This window comes from Terrapene carolina, unplaced genomic scaffold (assembly GCF_002925995.2).
Source record: "Terrapene carolina triunguis isolate 2854851 unplaced genomic scaffold, T_m_triunguis-2.0 Scaffold69, whole genome shotgun sequence".
Lineage (NCBI taxonomy): Eukaryota > Metazoa > Chordata > Testudines > Emydidae > Terrapene > Terrapene triunguis.
Window position 1 is genome coordinate 40,061,062 of NW_020664420.1, and position 17,876 is coordinate 40,078,937.

The following is a 17,876-nucleotide window of genomic DNA, read 5'->3' on the forward strand; positions in this document are numbered from 1 at the left end:
ATGCATCACTGAACTGAATGCCGTAATTGCTGACTTTAGGTAGATTTTAGATGCACCAGCCTCTATGCTTTGAACTGCCACATCATACCAACAAGTGAAGTCCACTTCATCTCCTCCCAAGTGGATGTAGGCATCAGGAAATACACCGCTAATTTCTTTGAAGAGGTCAGTCATGAAATGATAAGTTGTATTCAAAATGGGGTTTACAGGTCCATAAGAACCACTCCGGTGCTCTCCATTGAAACATGGTGTGAGAAGGTCTTTTTGACCTAATAAAAGAAGCAATTAAGAGGATATGCAGAACTTCTAGTTCTTTTATTAGACAAAATGCTTTACAAACATTAGCACTCCCAAGACTCGTTTAAGTATTATTCCTACTTTATATAATCAGCAAAAGAAGATGGGAGTTAAATGACTTGGGTTAAGATTAGAATTCAGGACTTCCTGATGCCCAGTTTAATGCCTAAATATTTACAGAACATGCCACCATCTGGAAAACCGGATTCTGATGCATCCCTGGATGGGTAGAGCCCTGCAAATCCGCTTTGTAGCCACAGATATCTGCATCCGCTTCAGACCATTTTTGCAGATTGCAGGACAGATGTGGATACAAATTTTGTATCTGTACAGGCTCTGCAGCACACTCTCACTGGAACGGAGTGGCTGTCACCCAGCCTGCAGGCTCCAGCTCTGTTCTCTGAATCACGCAGCAGCGTGCTGGGCATTCTGGAAGTTGTAGTCCCCAGCTTGCTCAGAGGGAGGAGGTAAACTATAACTCCCAGAAGGGAGTGAGCCAAGTGCTATTTTGAAGGTGGGGTTGTTCTTTAAACAAGCAGGCGGCAATGTCAGCGTGCATTAGAGCTGCTGCAACTGCGTAGGCGTGTCCAAGCCCCCCATGGGGAGGGCGGCACAGCATAGAAGGTCCCAGAATTGTAGCCTCCCTGCCCGGAGCGGGGAAGGAGGTACGGCAGGGGTGGAGCAGGCAGCAGAGCAGGAGGTCTCTGGGGAGAAGTTAGGGCGGTTGGGGGCTTGACACAGCCTTGTGTCCGTGCTGCGCAGTGACCTGTGGAGCTGTTTAGAGCCCCGCAAATCTGCAGAGATGACAGTTTTTGAGGATTGTGGATTGGATGTGGATACATGTTTTTGTATCTGCACAGGGCTCTATGGATGGGAAGTGCCACAGTGAGTCTAGGAAGGAAGCAAAGCCAATGCTAGGTTTTCAAGATGACATCTTAGAAAGTTGATTTCAGATCACAGGTTCCCATCCACATTTTTCTTTGCAGCTCTAAAAATTCAATATAGAAAAAAAGCTCCCCATGCCTTCCCGACCCAACCCACTAGTAACTAACTTTGCTACTCTGAAAGTCTACATACAGTCCCAATATTAAGCATAGGAAGACACCTCTACAGAGCAACTAGGGAAAGACATAGAAAAGGAGAGCAAAAGTTTTGCAGGACTGCCACCTCCTGAGTCACCAAGTCAAGAAGGGTCAACTTACATGAACTAAACTAGGATATGAGTTGTGAACATTAATATTGTACACTAATTTAGGAGAGGGTTTTGTCACCTACCTGTCCTAAGAACACTTTCCTTGCAGAACCCAATGCAAAGTTATGTGGAAACTGTCAGTATTAAGACAAGGTAAAAAGCAATGGCTATTTCATTATATCTATTTTGTATCCTCCCTATTCCTTCTCCCTGACGGTAGGATTTTTATGCCAACTTTCTTCTCATTGCCTGTACACCCACTGTTTTTAAATCACTATGTTACTTTACATTTTGGTTCTGACCTTCTGTCACTTCTCCAGAACTGTACTATCATCTGCAAATCTGATCACAATTGATCAGACAGACACTCCGACTCAAAATAATCATCTGGGGTGCAGAAAGCTATGCTTAAGGCTAGCTGCCCAAATGTATCTTTGCAGTTGCTCCCTAAGTCCTGGATCAAGCTAAAACTAGCAGAAATGGTCTGTTTGAAGACTGAGACTCAGTTCTGTGGCCCATCTGAACGTACTCTGTATGCTATCAGTCATCCACAGATCAGCCCAAGAGCCATAATTCTTGGTTATTGTGACAGTGACAATGTCCTGAACAAACATAATGGAATTAAAGCAAGCTTTGGTGAGTTAAGCTAAACCTTACTGAATTAGGGTTAAATACCTTTGGGTACCTTGTATTAAAATTGCAATTGTGCATGTGTTGTGGCACTGTATGTATCTATTCTAGGAGGGAGGGGGATGCTAATATACTTCCTTTGCTATCATCTCTTGAAGCTCCCCAGAGATACATATATATTCTAGTTCAAACTGGGTACTCCAGAGACTAACAAAGAAGAGAGTTTTGGAGAAAAGCATTCTTCCCAGTCCAGCAAACAGGCAGGACCTATGGCCCATGAAGGGCCCCAATCCTTGGGGGAAGACTGGAAGGACTTGGCCTAATGGGGCCTCATAAGACCTTGTTCTGAGCCGAAGTGGTAACGAACTTGTAACCATAAAGTAACCCTCGGGTGGGGTGACCTCGGGTAAGCTTGTTAGCTTGCACATAAGTTCTTTTATTGGTTTTGATATGTTTTCTCTGGATTGCTTTTTACAGTACCTTAAGATAAAGTAGACTTGCATAGGAAGTGTTTCATGGTAACATATCTCTAGCAATCATTCTGCTATCAGTCTCTGAAGAGAAAGCAATCTGGAGTGTTTAGACTGACTGTCCATGCTGGGACATACAGAGCGAAGGTAGGGTAATGTGCAGCCTGGAGATTCTCCCTTCTGATCAGGGTGAGACATGGCTCTCCAGAGAGCGGGTGACTTGCTGGACCACGAAGGGGAAATATGGGTGCACTTGCCCTGACCTGTCTCAGTTAGGTCTATAGAAAAAGCACGTACCATTCCTAGACTAAGGATTTAGAAAAAGCTTTTTAGCAAATGCAGCTTCTTGGTCTTATTCCTCTCTCCTCCTAATTATGAATCACTTCAAATACTAGTGCCATCTTACTGCTTCCCACCAAAGCTTTGCTCCTGGGTACTTGTCAGGGGGCACTTACAGGTTCTAACATTTTAATCAAGTTACCCTCTTCCCACCCCCAAGAAGAGTGCCAGGCTGTTTATAAGCAATGGCACAAAGAAACGAAGGACAGCCTTGTGGCCAAAACACACTACTGGGAATCAGGAGTTCTGTCCTAATCCCAGCTTTGCTGCCAGCTTCTTGTGAGAGTTAGGTCAAGTCATTGAGTCTGCACGTCTCATTTCCCCAGCTGAAAATAGAGCCTGTTTCCCTCCATTGCAGGAGGAAGAACAGACTTCATCCAATAGACTCTGTAAAGTAACATGAAATCCTCCAATGCCAGGCTATACCTGGGCATGAAATCGTCAGCTCTCAATTCCACCTAGTACAAAATGTTGCAGTGCATCTCCTTGACAACGCAGGCTACTCTGAGCACATCACACCTGACTTCCGCTTTCTATACTGGCTTCCTATAGAATTTCTAATAGAGTTCAGGGTCTCTCAGTCCTGATCTTCAAAGCATTCCAGGGCCTAGGCCCAAGATACCTAAAAGACTGTTTAAAGATCCAGGACAAAGACCGCGGTCAACAACTTTGCTCCTCTGGCACAATGAAACACTCAATAATAAGACTAAGCTTGTCTGTGCAGGAGACTGAACCTCCCCAGGGACTGTCTGAGATGGTGGAATGAACTCCCCGAGGAACTATCACAAACTTCACGACTTTCCATTCCAAGTAGAATGCACATTTTCTTTGACCTTGCCTTCCCTAATATAAACACACAGCAAGAGGTATATTTAAACAAACAACACCCCACACAACCACCCTACCAAACAAGACGCTTCCCCCCCCCCCCCCCCAGTTTTCCCTCTGGGGAGAGGATAAGAGAATAAACAACACATGACAGATGCATGTTCACGTTGCTTAATACACTATGGGAAGGTGTTCAGATGCTCCGGTGATGATTGCAGTATAAAAACCTACACAAAATGGACACTATGGGAACTGCAAGTGGTATGGCCTCCTCCATCAATTCTAGATAATCTCAATGCCCTGTACACGATCAGTTTTGGTATTTTATTTTAAAGTGGTACTCTGGTGTTTGCCACCCCAAACTTCTGCAAGTGACCTACGTCGCTGTCATCTATGCTTTGGTAGAGTATCGCGTTATTGGAAAAATGTGACTTCTCCTCCTATAGAACTATGGTAGGGTAAAACATAGGCTGTCCTTGTAAAGGAAAAGCTTTCACACCAAATACATACCCAACGGAATTGGCAAAAAGAGGACAGGTATTTAGAAATGTGGTCACCCTTTTTAATGCAGTCAGAGGAAGAAGGCTCCCCAGCAAGTAAGCTAGAATCTTTAGTCAAGTTCTTTAAATATTAACCTGATCCCGAATAAGTACTATATGATGTAGTAGGTTAACATTTCATTGTAACTCTGCCTTAATAAGAAGTTCAAACAAACAACAAAGTGAGACTCCATTCCTCACTGTAACAGCATTCCACAAGCTGAATCAGCTTCCTATCTCCATCATTCCAACAGCAATTGGACTAGACCATGTCATGGTGAGTCCTGAAAATTCTAACACACTCAGATAATGAAATAAATACAGTTGTATTTATGTGCTTTCCTATGCCCACACTTGTGCATATCCACTCTGCAAGAAAATTAAAGCTCAGCATGTACCTAGCATATGATTTCAATTGCTTCCAGTGTCACTTTTGTTTTTCAAACTAAGGAATGATCTTCACTGAATCCTTCTCAGGGCTTTTATCACTCTTCTACCTCTCACTGAAAAGTCTTTCAAAATCTTCATAATGTGCTTTGAGCATGGGTAGTAATTCATATAGTCACATTACTCTGTGCCTCACTTCATTACAAGCATTAACCTTTGTAACCTTGTTAGAGAGACATGGATCTTACCTTTCCCCCAAGATTGTGTATGTCCCGGGCTATCAAACTCTGGGATAACCCTAATGCCTCTTAACCGAGCATAGTCAATCACCAGACGGACATCAGTTGGAGTATAGATGTGATCATAGGAATAAGAGCCCTGTGAAATGTTCACATTTAAAGAGAATGTTTATAAAGAATACAAGGAACTTGCAAAAAAATAGCATTGAAATTTTGGAATCCCTTCAGTTCAGATTGAAAACAAGTCACAAATAATGTACAATTACACCAGGGATAATTATGGTCCAATAAGTCTGGCAGCCCAGCCCTGGGAGAACTGCATTTTTATCCAAGAAGAACGAATGGTCTGCACTTGAAGAGATTTATTCTGTCGTAGATCTTGTTTAATAAATGAAATCAGTCACTGATTTCCAGTGACAAAAAAGTCTGATTGAACAAGCCAGTTCCTATAAGAGTCATGGGTTTGACAAAGTACAAAGTAATTGTTTATTAGACTTCTCCCCACGTCCATCTGGTCATACCAGCATTACTGGTTCTGAAACATTATGGGCTCTTTTGCTGGCCCCGTGAAAGACCAAATTAATGGAAAAGGCTGATTGAGTTGAGAGGTGGAGTCAGTTTGAAGTTACTATGGGTACGTCTATACTACCTGCCGGATCGGCGGGTAGTGTTCGATGTATTGGAGATCGATTTATCGCGTCTTGTCTAGACGCGATAAATCGATCCCCGAATCGACGCCTATACTCCACCTTGGCAGGAGGAGTAAGCGGAGTTGACGGGGGAGCCACGGCGGTCGACTCGCCACCGTGAGGATGGCCAGGTAAGTCAAACTAAGATACTTCGACTTCAGCTATGCGAATAGCCCAGGCCTATGTCTCTGGTTGTCAGTTTTCGTCTGCTGCCTGATTTGAAACCATGGTGTCCATTTTATGGTGCTGAGTTTGAGCACTGTACTGTCCCCCCAGCTGCAGCTTGAAAGTGACAGGAGCTTCTCCCAGTTATTGACTTGGTGTAGCACATGCTAGTAACAAAGTGAATTCTCCGCGGACAACAACATGACCCTTCGTGGCTATCAAACAGGATCTTAAGCCTCAGAGTTACAGCCAAATGGTGACTCAATTGCAGAAACAGGCATTGAAAAAAATGCAACTGGTCATTGAGGCAAGATGCTCTCCCTCCCACAGCCTGCAGGTTGGAAAGAGGCAGGACAGACTGTAATTGACCCAAGTGTACCATATGGACTCCCCACCTTTATTTTAAATAAGTTCTTCAAACCTCTACCCCAAGCACTGCCATTGGATTTTTGATATGAAGATCAGCAGCTGTCAAACAACTTTTAATAGAAGAGCATGAATGCTGGGAGATCTATTTGGTGTTCTTAGGCTCAACAGGATGGAATTCCAATAACAGAGTAATCCAACAAAATTTAAATTTGGCCAAATTTGTGTGTTGTCGTGCATAGAGCAGAACCTCACTACTGATAAGGTGACCCACTGTGAATTAGTGACTAACCAGCATAATGATGTACACTAACAAGTGTCATTTAAGACTTTCATAGTATGCTATGAATATTCTGTAGTATATTTTGGAACATTAATCAGTTAGTACGAGATCTCACTATTGGCTCGGCTTCTTGGATAATAGAAGACTGCAGAGAAGCCACTGGCATATGCGAATTATGCATGATTGGCAAGGTTTACGCTTATCTTGCAGAAACTGTATGGTGCAAGACCACCTTCATTTACTGGGCTAAGCCTGTGGTGCTGCAGATGCCTGCTGAACTTAAGGTAACACTGACAAAAAAACAAACAATGTTTCTCTTTTCAAGGCCAGTTCCCAAGCTAGATGTATCACTTATACTGTTCACATGCTGTGACCCTAGGCACTCCTGTACTCACACTTTACAAACTAATGTAATAATATTTGTACAAAATATGCCTTGGAAGGTATCACATGAAAACTAACACCACGCTGATTATTAATATTGTTGTAAAATGCCTGTGTGTTCACATGTAAGGTTAAGTTATGAATTCCCTTTACATTATGTTACTAGAACATGTTTAAGACAGACAGACGGGCCTAGGTAAAGGTGATAAGCAGGTCTGTTCCTAGACAAAGGAAGGTGGCTCACATCCCAAACCAGGTGGGGCCCAAGTTCAATGGACTATTCATTTGTATTAGAGGCTGCAGCAGGAAGAGATAATTTGCACAGTAGCAACCACAAGCAGGGGAGGAACCAACACGGAATCTTATTTTCCAGACCTCATGGCTTCTTTACTCAGCATGAACTAATCACCTTTGTACCCTTCAGAAGAATACATTTCAGAGGTTCACTGAACTATAAAGAGAGGGGGAGCGAACCCCTAAGTTATCCTTCACTTTCAGTCAAAGAAACAAAGTGATTTGATTTCTGTGATGGGTCCTGGCCGGGCCAGCCAGCAAAAAATTGGAAAGACGACGACCGTGGATGAGAGAAAACCATCTTGAATAAAGACTGTATCTTGCTAAATTAAGATTCAGACTTTAAGATGCATGTTTGCCCTTTTATTTGTTTCTAACCATTTCTGTCTTTATCCCTTATACTTGAGCTCACTTAAAACCTCTTTCTTTCTGTTAATAAACTTGTTTTACTTTAATCCAACCCATCCCAGGGCTGCATTTGAATTTAAGTTACTGTTAACTCCAGTTAAAGCAACAAGCTGCTGGGCTTTTGTTTCTGTAAAGGAGCAACGGACCTTATAACTAAGGCTGCGTGCCTATCACGGAGGTCACGGATTCCGTGACCTCTGTGACTTCTCCAGCAGCAACTTCTGGGGCAGTCTTGGGCCCCTGCCTCCCACCCAGTAGTTTGGGTGTGGAAGAGGGCTCAGGGCTAGGAGATGGGGTGCGCCGCTTACCTCAGGGGGCGCTGTTTGGGCTGCCCCTGCCTGCCAATGGAAGCTGCGGAGCCAATGCTAGTGATAGGGGCAGCGCGTGGAGCCCCCTTGACCTTCCCTCCCCGGAGGAGCTGCAGGGACATGCCAGCCGCTTCCGGGAAGCTGCGTGGAGCCTGCCAGCCCTGCCAACCTTTCCCGCCCGCCACCCCAGAGCACCCATGATGCACCCCGCCCCCCCTCCCTGGGCCAAGTTTTAGTTAGGGGTATATAGTACAAGTTAATGGATAGGTCACAGGCCATGAATTTTTGTGTACTGCCCGTGACCTGTCCATGACTTTTACTAAAAATACCCATGACTAAAACATAGCCTTACTTATTACTGCTCTGAATGATCCACAAGGGGGCTGGAAATTTCAGGGTAGATGGTTTGGGGGAAATTCAGGTGTGTTGGGGGTCATTTGGCTAGTAATAACCGAGGCTGGTGGAGACCAGAGTGTGGCTGTGGTGTAACAAGCAGGCTGCTGGAGTCAGAATTGCTAAAACAGGGCTGCTTAACACATGGACACTCCGTGCATACTTGTTGATGGCTGAAAGACTCCAAACAGGGAGCTACAGCAGCAGAGCGTTTTAAGGCACTCAGGGTTATAGGTCAAGCAAAAATGCAACCTCTCACTGGTCTGGGTTGAACTTCAAAATGTGACATATACCTAAATATTTTATTGTAGAGGATTTCCTGCCAAGATATTCAAATATCTCACGGATGTTTTTGACTCACCTTGCCACTCAAGTCAGGGAAAGTGGCGCTCTGGTAAGGGAATGAATGGTCATCTACTATGTGCCAGTGGAGAACGTTAAACTTGTTAAAAGCCATGGCATCCTGTAACAAACAATGCAAGATTAACATTTTAGTTAAGTGCTTCACCTGCACTGCATCACTGTTCGAAGGGCGCTACTACTGGTCCTGCTCTAGGTTCAGCTGCAGAATCCTGTAGTGCCTTATGGAGCATTGCAAAGTGTCCTCACCTCCTCCACTGCCACACATATTCTTGAACCCTAAATGCATTGTGTATCTGCTTGTAGGTGTTTTTCCTATTGTTCCTCTCTCTAGCCATCCATTGCAGGTAGTCAACCTGATTCTAGTTGACTGGCTCATAGGAGAGCAGCTGTCAAATTAAGAAACTGAAGAGTTTGACTTTCACACCAAATCCTGCGAATCCTCCATGCCGTGCTATAGTCAGACAGCATTATATCACCACCGCTTCTCCCCAAATACCATGTATTTAGATGCAAGCAGTGTGCCAAGGGATTCTACAGTCTACAGGTTTTTACGTCTCTACTTTATTTTGCATCCAATTGAATTTTAGTCTATTGTTTCCTCATCAGGCTTGGTTTTCCCCCTTACGTTTACAGTTAATTTGGCAGCAATACTTGCATTCTGGGAACTGGATACAATTGAGATTTCCCACATTAATACAGGTTCTCCATATGGAGTTGTAGTGCTAAGACTAGATGTGATATATGGGGCTCCCCACTTTGGGGATTATAAAAAAAACAAAGTTGCCATTTCTTTTTCAGGATCTGTCTCAAGCCAAGTTAAGACCTACAGCATTTGTAGTCTCTCAAAACTGTGTTATCCACCTTATTAATGATAGAGCAAGCATTTTAACTTAATTGGTAATTGTCTAATTCATTACTGGAAGATTAGTACTGAATTCAAACAGAAGTTTAGCTAGACAGATAAGAGGAAAGTTATGCATGTTTTAAAGCAAGTTGAAAGGACATAAAAAGCAAGAAGGTGGGAGGGTATTAGAGCCACAAACTTAGTGCATTTAGAAAAATATTAGGAAAGCAAGAAATATGTGGGTAAGCTTTAAGAATAATGTAAGTCTTAAGAGAGTCAACTTACATTTGTCTAACTTTTTTAGAATGTTAAGATGTCAGCCCTTTCAGAGAAAAGAGCAACAAGTATTATTTTCACTGGAAATGCTGAAGACTATGCAGCATGAGAGTCCATAAATTACTGACTGTACAAACACCTGGTTTGCTGGGCACAAACAGAATCCTAAAAATAAGCATTTTAGAGGTCAAACACACACTGAGTCGACATACCAGCTGACTTAGCTCTAAACGCATCAGAGTTGTTACAGGTAAACTGCAGTAAATAGTGAAAAAGACTTTAAGCACATGATTCAGTCTTAAAAAAAGCAACAACAACAAAAAAGGCAATAAGGAATTGAGGAAGTTATATATTCTCATATTCAAAGGCTTCTCTACATGATCCCAGGTACATATTTCCTCTACCAAATAAACTAGGTTGCAGGAGTGTGGAGGGAAAGGAGGGGAACCAGTGTTGCATGTGCTATAGCATAGCTATTGGCAAATATATTCCTTTCCACTACAACGTCGATCCGTTTGAAGAAGTGAACCTGAAATCTTAGAGATTGGTTTAACATCACTGCTGTTCCTTTAAATGCATTACCCTCAAAGGGTAGCGTGACAGACCCAGACCAGTGGGGTACAGGAGTCTGGTGGAGGGCAAATATACTGGTCACTGGATGAGTAGTTTTCTGTTCCCTGAGTGACCAGAGCAGGGGCTGCTCTAGAGTAATCAGGAACCTGCTAGAACCAGTTCAGGCAGGCAGGCTAATTAGGACACCTGGAGCCAATTAAGAAGAAGCTGCTAGAATCAATTAAGGCAGGCTAATCAGGGCACCTGGGTTTTAAAAGGAGCTCACTTCAGTTTGTGGTGTGAGTGTGAGGAGCTGGGAGCAAGAGGTGTAAGGAGCTGAGAGTGAGAGGGTGTGCTGCTGGAGGACTGAGGAGTACAGGCGTTATCAGACACCAGGAGGAAGGTCCTGTGGTGAGAATAAGGAAGGTGTTTGGAGAAGGCCATGGGGAAGTAGCCCAGGGAGTTGTAGCTGTCATGCAGCTGTTACAGGAGGCACTATAGACAGCTGCAATCTACAGGGCCCTGGGCTGGAACCCAGAGTAGAGGGCGGGCCTGGGTTCCCCCCAAACCTCCCAATTGACCTGGACTGTGGGTTCTTCCAGAGGGGAAGGTCTCGGGGCTGTTCCCCAACCCACATGGTGAATCTCTGAGGCAAGAAAATCTGCCAATAAGCACAGGACCCACCAAGATAGAGGAGGAACTTTGTCACAGTAGGCTCAACTTCAGATTAGGTCAGAGTGAAAAAAGCCTAGTAATCTTAAAATTTGTCTACGTAGCTTGACCATTTGGACTGGAGTGTGAACTGCAGTATGCATTAAAGTGCAACACTGTAACTCCCCCATTGGACACTGCAGGTACAAACTATAGGCACCTTTTAGTTTGTGCCTATAGCATCCACACAGGGGAGTTACAGTGTAGCACTTTACTGAATACTGCAGATCATACCCCCACAGTGCAAATAGTGGAGCCATGTAGACACAGCCTCTATATAATAGGCTGGAGAGAGACACCATCCAATCTGGAAAAGCTAGGTTGTCAAGAGTATCCACATCATTCCTCAATTGTGCAGTTAGTGGTTAGAAGAGACAACTTGATGGGAGGAAAAAATGTTTTTAGGAGGCCAGAAACCGTGAACTTCAATGCTGTGCCCCCATGGCTCTCTCTGAATACTGTGAAGAAGTTGTATTTGCAAATCAGATTACAAGATCTCCTGAAGGATCCAGAATGTTAGTGCATCAAGATTAACTTTAATAAAAACCCTTGTTGAATGTGTTAAAACAACTACATTGAAGTGGGTTGCACTTTGTAAAGTACAATCAAAAGGAAAGCTACTTGTCACTATTACTTAAAACAGTAATTAAGTCACTTAAAATGTGGTAATACACATTAATCCCATTTCATCTGTGAACGACTTCAGAAACTTTTAAAAATATTTAGTCTGTTTCATTTTCATCTCTTTCCCTGCCTCAACTCATGGCTAATTTCCTCTTTGTAGGATCATGATGTAGATGCAGAGGTCACTTCCTGTTTGATTAGGAAGTAAGGGCTATCAATCAACTCCTCAAAAGAGGGGGACCTGAGGCCAGGACTTCAGGGGCTTCTCCTATAGCAGCTGTCCTCTTCTTTGTATGGGAATAAGAGAAGCAACCAGGATGGGAGTTGCAGAGCAGGAAAGATGTGGACAGAAGAAACTCACTAAAACCTCAGGAGTGCTTTACAAAGGGGGACAAGTATCTCCCCTTTCCGTTGGAAGAAGTGGAAGAAGAGAGATTGTGATTTGTTCAGGATCTCGCAATAAAATCAGTATATAACAGAACCCAGATTTCCCTGTTTCAAGTCCACTTATTCAAGCCACCAAACCACACTGCCCCTCCAATAGCTCTATTCCCATAGCCCTGAAGAGATGGCCTAAATTAAAAATATTAATTCAACAAGGGCTCATTTGCCCACTCCCTTAAACAGTTAAGGACCATACATTATCCCATCTACTACTGGGGAAATTCAACTTCTTTGATACTACTACATGGTAGGAGAGAACTTTTGCTGCTCCTTCTCATTTTTTAAATAGTTGTTTTTGAATGTGCCTTTACCTTTATATGCATGTAGATACTGAACAAGTTACGCTCCCCCAAACATTTCAGTTTTCTGGTCCGTTAGTGTAGCCATTTGTATTTAAATAAAGTTATGAAGAATATTTGTGCCAAGTGATGTTAGTCCCTCTGTTGTAAATCTAGAGCATTTTCATCAGTCAATCCACCCCAACAGTTTCTTTTTACATTGAAATTTACAAGTTAAAGCATGCTGTATGTCCAGACAGAGAGGAAACTAGACCAAGATAGAATTGCCTAGAAGTGTCTAAAACTAAGTTGCCTAGCAACTGAAATAAGCGGTTGTTAATGTCTCCAGGTTTCTAGCATTAATTGCTTTCTTAACAATTAGCCACCTATGATTATTTTATAAAGTTATTGTTTTACAGTGACAGATTTAGTGAATTTGTCAAGATAAGGTGTATAACAGGAACTGAGCAGACATTTGAGGAAAAACCACTGGTTACTACAAAATGCCAACTTACCAGGTTTGTAAGAATACTTTTGAGGGGTAGAAAGTGTCTCGATGTATCAAGTAAGATTCCTCTGTGAGCAAATCTTGGGTAGTCAGTGATTTCTGATTCATTGATAAGGAACTATTACAAACAGGATTTGAAGAATTAAAAAGATGTTATTCTATAACAGTGTCATAAATTTACCACTAAGTTCAGCTATAGTGCAGTGTACAGAAATATAGCTCAAAGAGATAACACCTCTAAAGTTTTAAGTTAACCAAACATCAAGTGAGAAGTCTATATTAACTAGCTTCGGAGGACCATTTAGGAAGACAAGACATCATGGGGTGGATCATCAATGCAGCCTCTAGTCTAAAAGATCTGTCGAAGTGTCTCTTAGCAATAGCAGTATGTGGTTCTGTCGCTACCAAGAATGTGTTTTTAGTTAATAGCTATACTCACACTCCCATAGTCATCTTCATAGACCAACTGGCTGAAGGTTTCCAAACCTAGAAGAATCAAAGAGATTGAGGTTTGTGGAGAACAATCCAAATACTTAGGTCACTAAAACACAGTCAAACATGAGACCATCACCAGTTATTGTAGTTTACATAGCTAAAAAGCATGTTTCAGTCATCTTTTGAGATACGTTCTCCTCTCCACTGTACACTGCATATCCGTTCCCTCCAAGACCCAACTTTAGTTACGTTAATTGGGAAGAGGAAACTGATAATTCTGAAGATAAGGTAAACATCTCTCCACTATTCTATGTATATTAAATTTAAATGTACTAAGACTGCTCCACTGCACCAAATTAACCTTGTAAAGGAATGGAAACCCTCACACATACAGCCCTCCAGAGTAATACAGGAGGATTTCACTAAGCTTGTGCTTATGAGCCAGAAAATTCCAAGATACTGACAAGTCCAATTCTATTTTCAAATATTAGCAGAGAAAAGAGTTACATAATGGAAGAAATTCCAGATTCAGTGTGAACACTCATTTTCAGTTTCAAGTTTGGACAACATCCTTCTTCCACAAGTTATAGGAAAACTGGGGGGGAGGGATAGCTCAGTGGTTTGAGCGTTGGCCTGCTAAACCCAGGGTTGTGAGTTCAATCCTTGAGGGGGCCAGTTGGGGATTGATCCTGCTTTGAGCAGGGGGTTGGACTAGATGATCTCCTGAGGTCCCTTCCAACCCTAATAATCTATGATTCTTTAAAAAAATAAAACAGAACCTTAAACAGCATGATAAAAATCTTGATTGGTGTTTTCACTCAAAGACATTCATTTAGTAGATACAATTCAGAGTACGCTTTTAGTAGTTCTATGGTTTTCTTGCCACGTATTTGCTTTAATTATACAAACAGGAACAAAATACACCTCTACCCCGATATAACATGACCAGATATAACACGAAATCGGATATAACACGGTAAAGCAGTGCTCGGGGGGGCGGGGCTGCGCATTTCGGCGGATCAAAGCAAGTCGATATAACGCGGTTTCACCTATAACGCAGTAAGATTTTTTGGCTCCTGAGGACAACGTTATATTGGGGTAGAAGTGTACTTCACTCTGAGGTATTGAAACCCTTAGAGAGCAGCATGTAAAATGTCAGCTTACCTCTTAATGCACCCCAGACCTTTTCTGCCCTCAGTACTGCCACAGGTTCTGTTACACTTAACTGATCTTTGATGGAAATGGACAAAATACAAGTTATTGTCTCAACAAGATAAAATAGGGATTAATTAACTTTAAACAAAAGATAATAATGACTTTAACAGACATAGTGCTAGAACAGGACTCTACAAATCCTAACCTTTCCTTTAACAACTTTTAACTCTGACTTCCACTGCTTTTAAGCGGTGGTGTTGTACTGTTACAACTTTGCATTCATGCACTAATATATTTATTAATAATGAAAATTAATTTTGTTACTGCAAAGGACAAGTTTCACCCAATGGAAGAAAAGTAAGTAGATGTACAATGTTGCAATAAGAAAGTAATTGCAGTAAATACTTCCTATATTTCTTGAGATTTAAACACTGCAGTGTTTATGCTAAGAATGGTTACCGCAACTGCATATGTAGTGATTTCAAGAAGGAAGTAGATCTGTAAGTAAGAAGATGTAAAACCATCCCTCCCCCACCTTCCAGAATTTGAACAGATGTTTAAGTCTTGAATATTTCTAAATCTTGTTCTGCAGAATTAGATATGGGGAAGTGTCAGTTACCACAGGATCTATAACAATTACTATTAGTGGTAGAGCTACATTTGGGCAGCATGTACAATACAGACACTGTACACCCAGCTAGCAAAGGTATAAACAACAGGGTAGACAGTGAGGCACTGCTTAAGCGAGCAGAGTGCCCTACACATCTGAACCCTAGGATATATACCCTTCACAGCTCTCTCTGGATCAAAGCAGTGCCTCCCATGTCTATGCTGCTATTTTTAGCAGGGTAGCATCCTGCTGCCTCCATACTGCTGGAGCCTTTCCCCGCCATAGTGAAAGACTGTGGAAGGGGTAAAAGGCTCTGGCAGTGGGAGGCAGCGGGGAAAGGCTCCAGCTGTCAGAGCTTTTCCCCACTGCCAGAGCATTTCACAGTGACCATGGACACAACCTGCCTTTCGCTGCAGCACATAGCTACGTGTACCCTATGCGCCGCCACAAGCATGGGCAAGCGTAAGCAAGGTCTAAGAGTTCCACCATTTAACCTGTTTACCTGAAATGTAAACTGAAGAAGTTACTCAACAATCAACTCGTAAGATAAGTAAAAAACTCATCAGAGCTGTAAAAGCAGCAATTAGTGTCAGGCTGCTACAATTGTGAGAGGTTTTCAAGGTCTTTTTACAGCTTGAGTGAGTAAACCTTTAACTATGCTGCTAACTAATTACATTCAGATAACTATTACATTGGAACACAAGTGCTAGTCAGGAAATTCTGAATGGCTTATAGCTGTGGAAGGAAAAAAGCTGACCTACAGAAAGCTGAAGTGTATGATTCCAATGGACTTTTCCTTCCTCCCCCAGTTAGACACAGTTCATTTCAGGTCAGATACTCACAAGCCTCATTCGACGAGATGTTGGGATAATTCTCACACTCGGAGTCTTTGGAACCAATTACGACTTGAAGCTGCAATAACTCTGTTCCAGTGGGAAGCGGTCTTTGACCCCGATTTTGCCATTTGGAATAACCAAAGATGTACTCGTAATACCTGCATAGGAAGCAAAGCCAGGGAAGGAAGCTCTGAAGTGAGTAGTGGCCTCTCCATCCCCCCCTCGGTGCCCAGGACCAGTGCAATGGAGCTGGGGAAATTTTGTACAGGGAACCAGGGCACAGAATTTTCAGGCTAATTCCCACCCCCAATTAGCAGCTGTCCTATAAAAACAATCGGGAGAGACAGACAGTCCGGGGAGGCTCGAAGTGCAGATGTCCCTCCCCTCCGTTGTGCTTAGCTTGCACCTAGGGGGAAGGAAGTCGCTTTCAGCGGCCGTTTAGCCACTGGCAGGTTTATTTGCCCGCAGCAGGCGCTTGTCCGATAAGTCGCTCTGCTTTTCACTCCACAGCAACGGTGAGCTGCAGGAGCGCGACCCCCAGCCGGGCCATGCAGGGCGCAGAACGAGCCCCCGCTCCGCCGCCGCCCCATCTCGGCCTGGGCGTGCCGGCCGGGCCCCTCACCTGCGGAAGGCGTCCTGCAGGAGGGCGCAGCCGGGCCCCGCCGTGGAGCCCGGGCCGTGCACCAGCTGGAAGCGGGCCGGGGCTAGCTGGAGCTGGCCCGGGAGGATGCGGAGCGAGCGGGGCAGAGGCCAGAGGGAGCCGGAGGGGGACTCGCCCAGCTCCGGCTCCTCCTCCTCCAGCAGGAGCTCGGGCTGCGGGGGGCGCTGGTGGAGGCTGGAGGCGGCCAGCGCCGCGGAGGCGCACAGGAGCCCCAAGAACAGCCGGGCTGGCTCCATGGCTCGGCGCTGTCCCTGCATCACGAGCCGCCCGGGCGGGACCGGGTCAAACGATCCCCGAGCCCCGCCTCCGACCTGTCACGAGGCAGCGAGGCGGAGCCCGGCTCCCTCTGTACTGGCTGCCGGCGGTGCTGGCGGCCCGGCTCCGCCCCATGGAGACGCTGGGGCCAAGGCCAGTGCGCTGGCTCTTTCCCTAGCTCTGGCCTGGTAGCTCCGTCCCGCGGCTCCAGGGGTCTGCGGCGGCTGTGGCTTCTTTGCACGGTCGCTAACTTTCAAAACAAGCCAATCCCTGAGAACCCGAACACTCTGTGTGACTAGATCCCCTGGCGGGCGGTCTGGGACTGTGGTGGGCCCACTGTGCACCCCTGAGTCTCTTCCCCTGGCCCCTGCTTGCTGGGAGCTGATCAAAAAAAAAAGACGCTACTAGTCAACAAGCAACTCGCAACCTAATTAAGCCAAAAACAAGCCCAATTTGTGTTTTTTCCACGGGTTTGGCATGTCTGCTTCCCCGGGAGGCTGTTACAAGGGCTGATCACGGGCTCCTTCTCAGGGCCGGCTCCACTGTTTTTGCTGCCCCAAGCAGCGTGTCGAATTGCCGCCCCGGATGGCAGGGGCAGCTTCTATGTTCAGCCGGAAGACAGAAGGCACTGAATTGCCACCGCGGGCAGCTGAACATAGAAGCTGCCGCCGAATTGCTGCCGCCGCAGAAACACGCATGCGGCCCTAACGGCACAGGGACTGCCCCCGCCGTCCGCGGCAGCAATTCGGCGCGCTGCTTGGGGCGGCAAAAACACACGGACTGCCGCCCCTTGCAGATTGCCGCCCCAAGCACCTGCTTGTAATGCTGATGCCTGGAGCCGGCCCTGCTCCTTCTGCCCCCATCCCCTCCTGCCAAGCTCCTGGCATCGCTTAGGGTTACCATATTTTAATTTTTAAAAAGGAGGACACTCCATAGGGCCCTGGCCCCGCCCCAACTCTGCCCCTTCCCCGCCCCCAGCCCCGCCCCAACTCTGCCCCCTCCCCTGAACGCTCCGCCCCCTGCTCCTCCACCTCCCCTGCTTCCCGCGAATCAAATGTTCGCGGGAAGCCTGAAACAGGGAGGCAGCAGGTAAGCTGGGGCGGGGTGCAGCGC

General features: G+C 44.8%; 1 protein-coding gene across 1 annotated transcript in view; it reads right to left on the reverse strand.

The window, feature by feature from the left end:
* Positions 1–16,807, reverse strand: part of HEXB (hexosaminidase subunit beta) — a 26,688-nt gene extending 9,881 nt beyond the window's left edge. Inside the window, exons 1-8 of the mRNA XM_026649138.1 lie at positions 16,470–16,807; positions 15,854–16,005; positions 14,411–14,476; positions 13,251–13,297; positions 12,819–12,929; positions 8,573–8,674; positions 4,931–5,060; positions 89–269 (exon numbers count right to left, since the gene is read on the reverse strand). Of these exons, the coding sequence (XP_026504923.1) occupies positions 89–269; positions 4,931–5,060; positions 8,573–8,674; positions 12,819–12,929; positions 13,251–13,297; positions 14,411–14,476; positions 15,854–16,005; positions 16,470–16,765 (1,085 nt within the window). The 5' untranslated portion in view covers positions 16,766–16,807. The remainder of the gene's footprint in view (positions 1–88; positions 270–4,930; positions 5,061–8,572; positions 8,675–12,818; positions 12,930–13,250; positions 13,298–14,410; positions 14,477–15,853; positions 16,006–16,469) is intronic.
* Between the last annotated feature and the right edge of the window lie 1,069 nt (positions 16,808–17,876).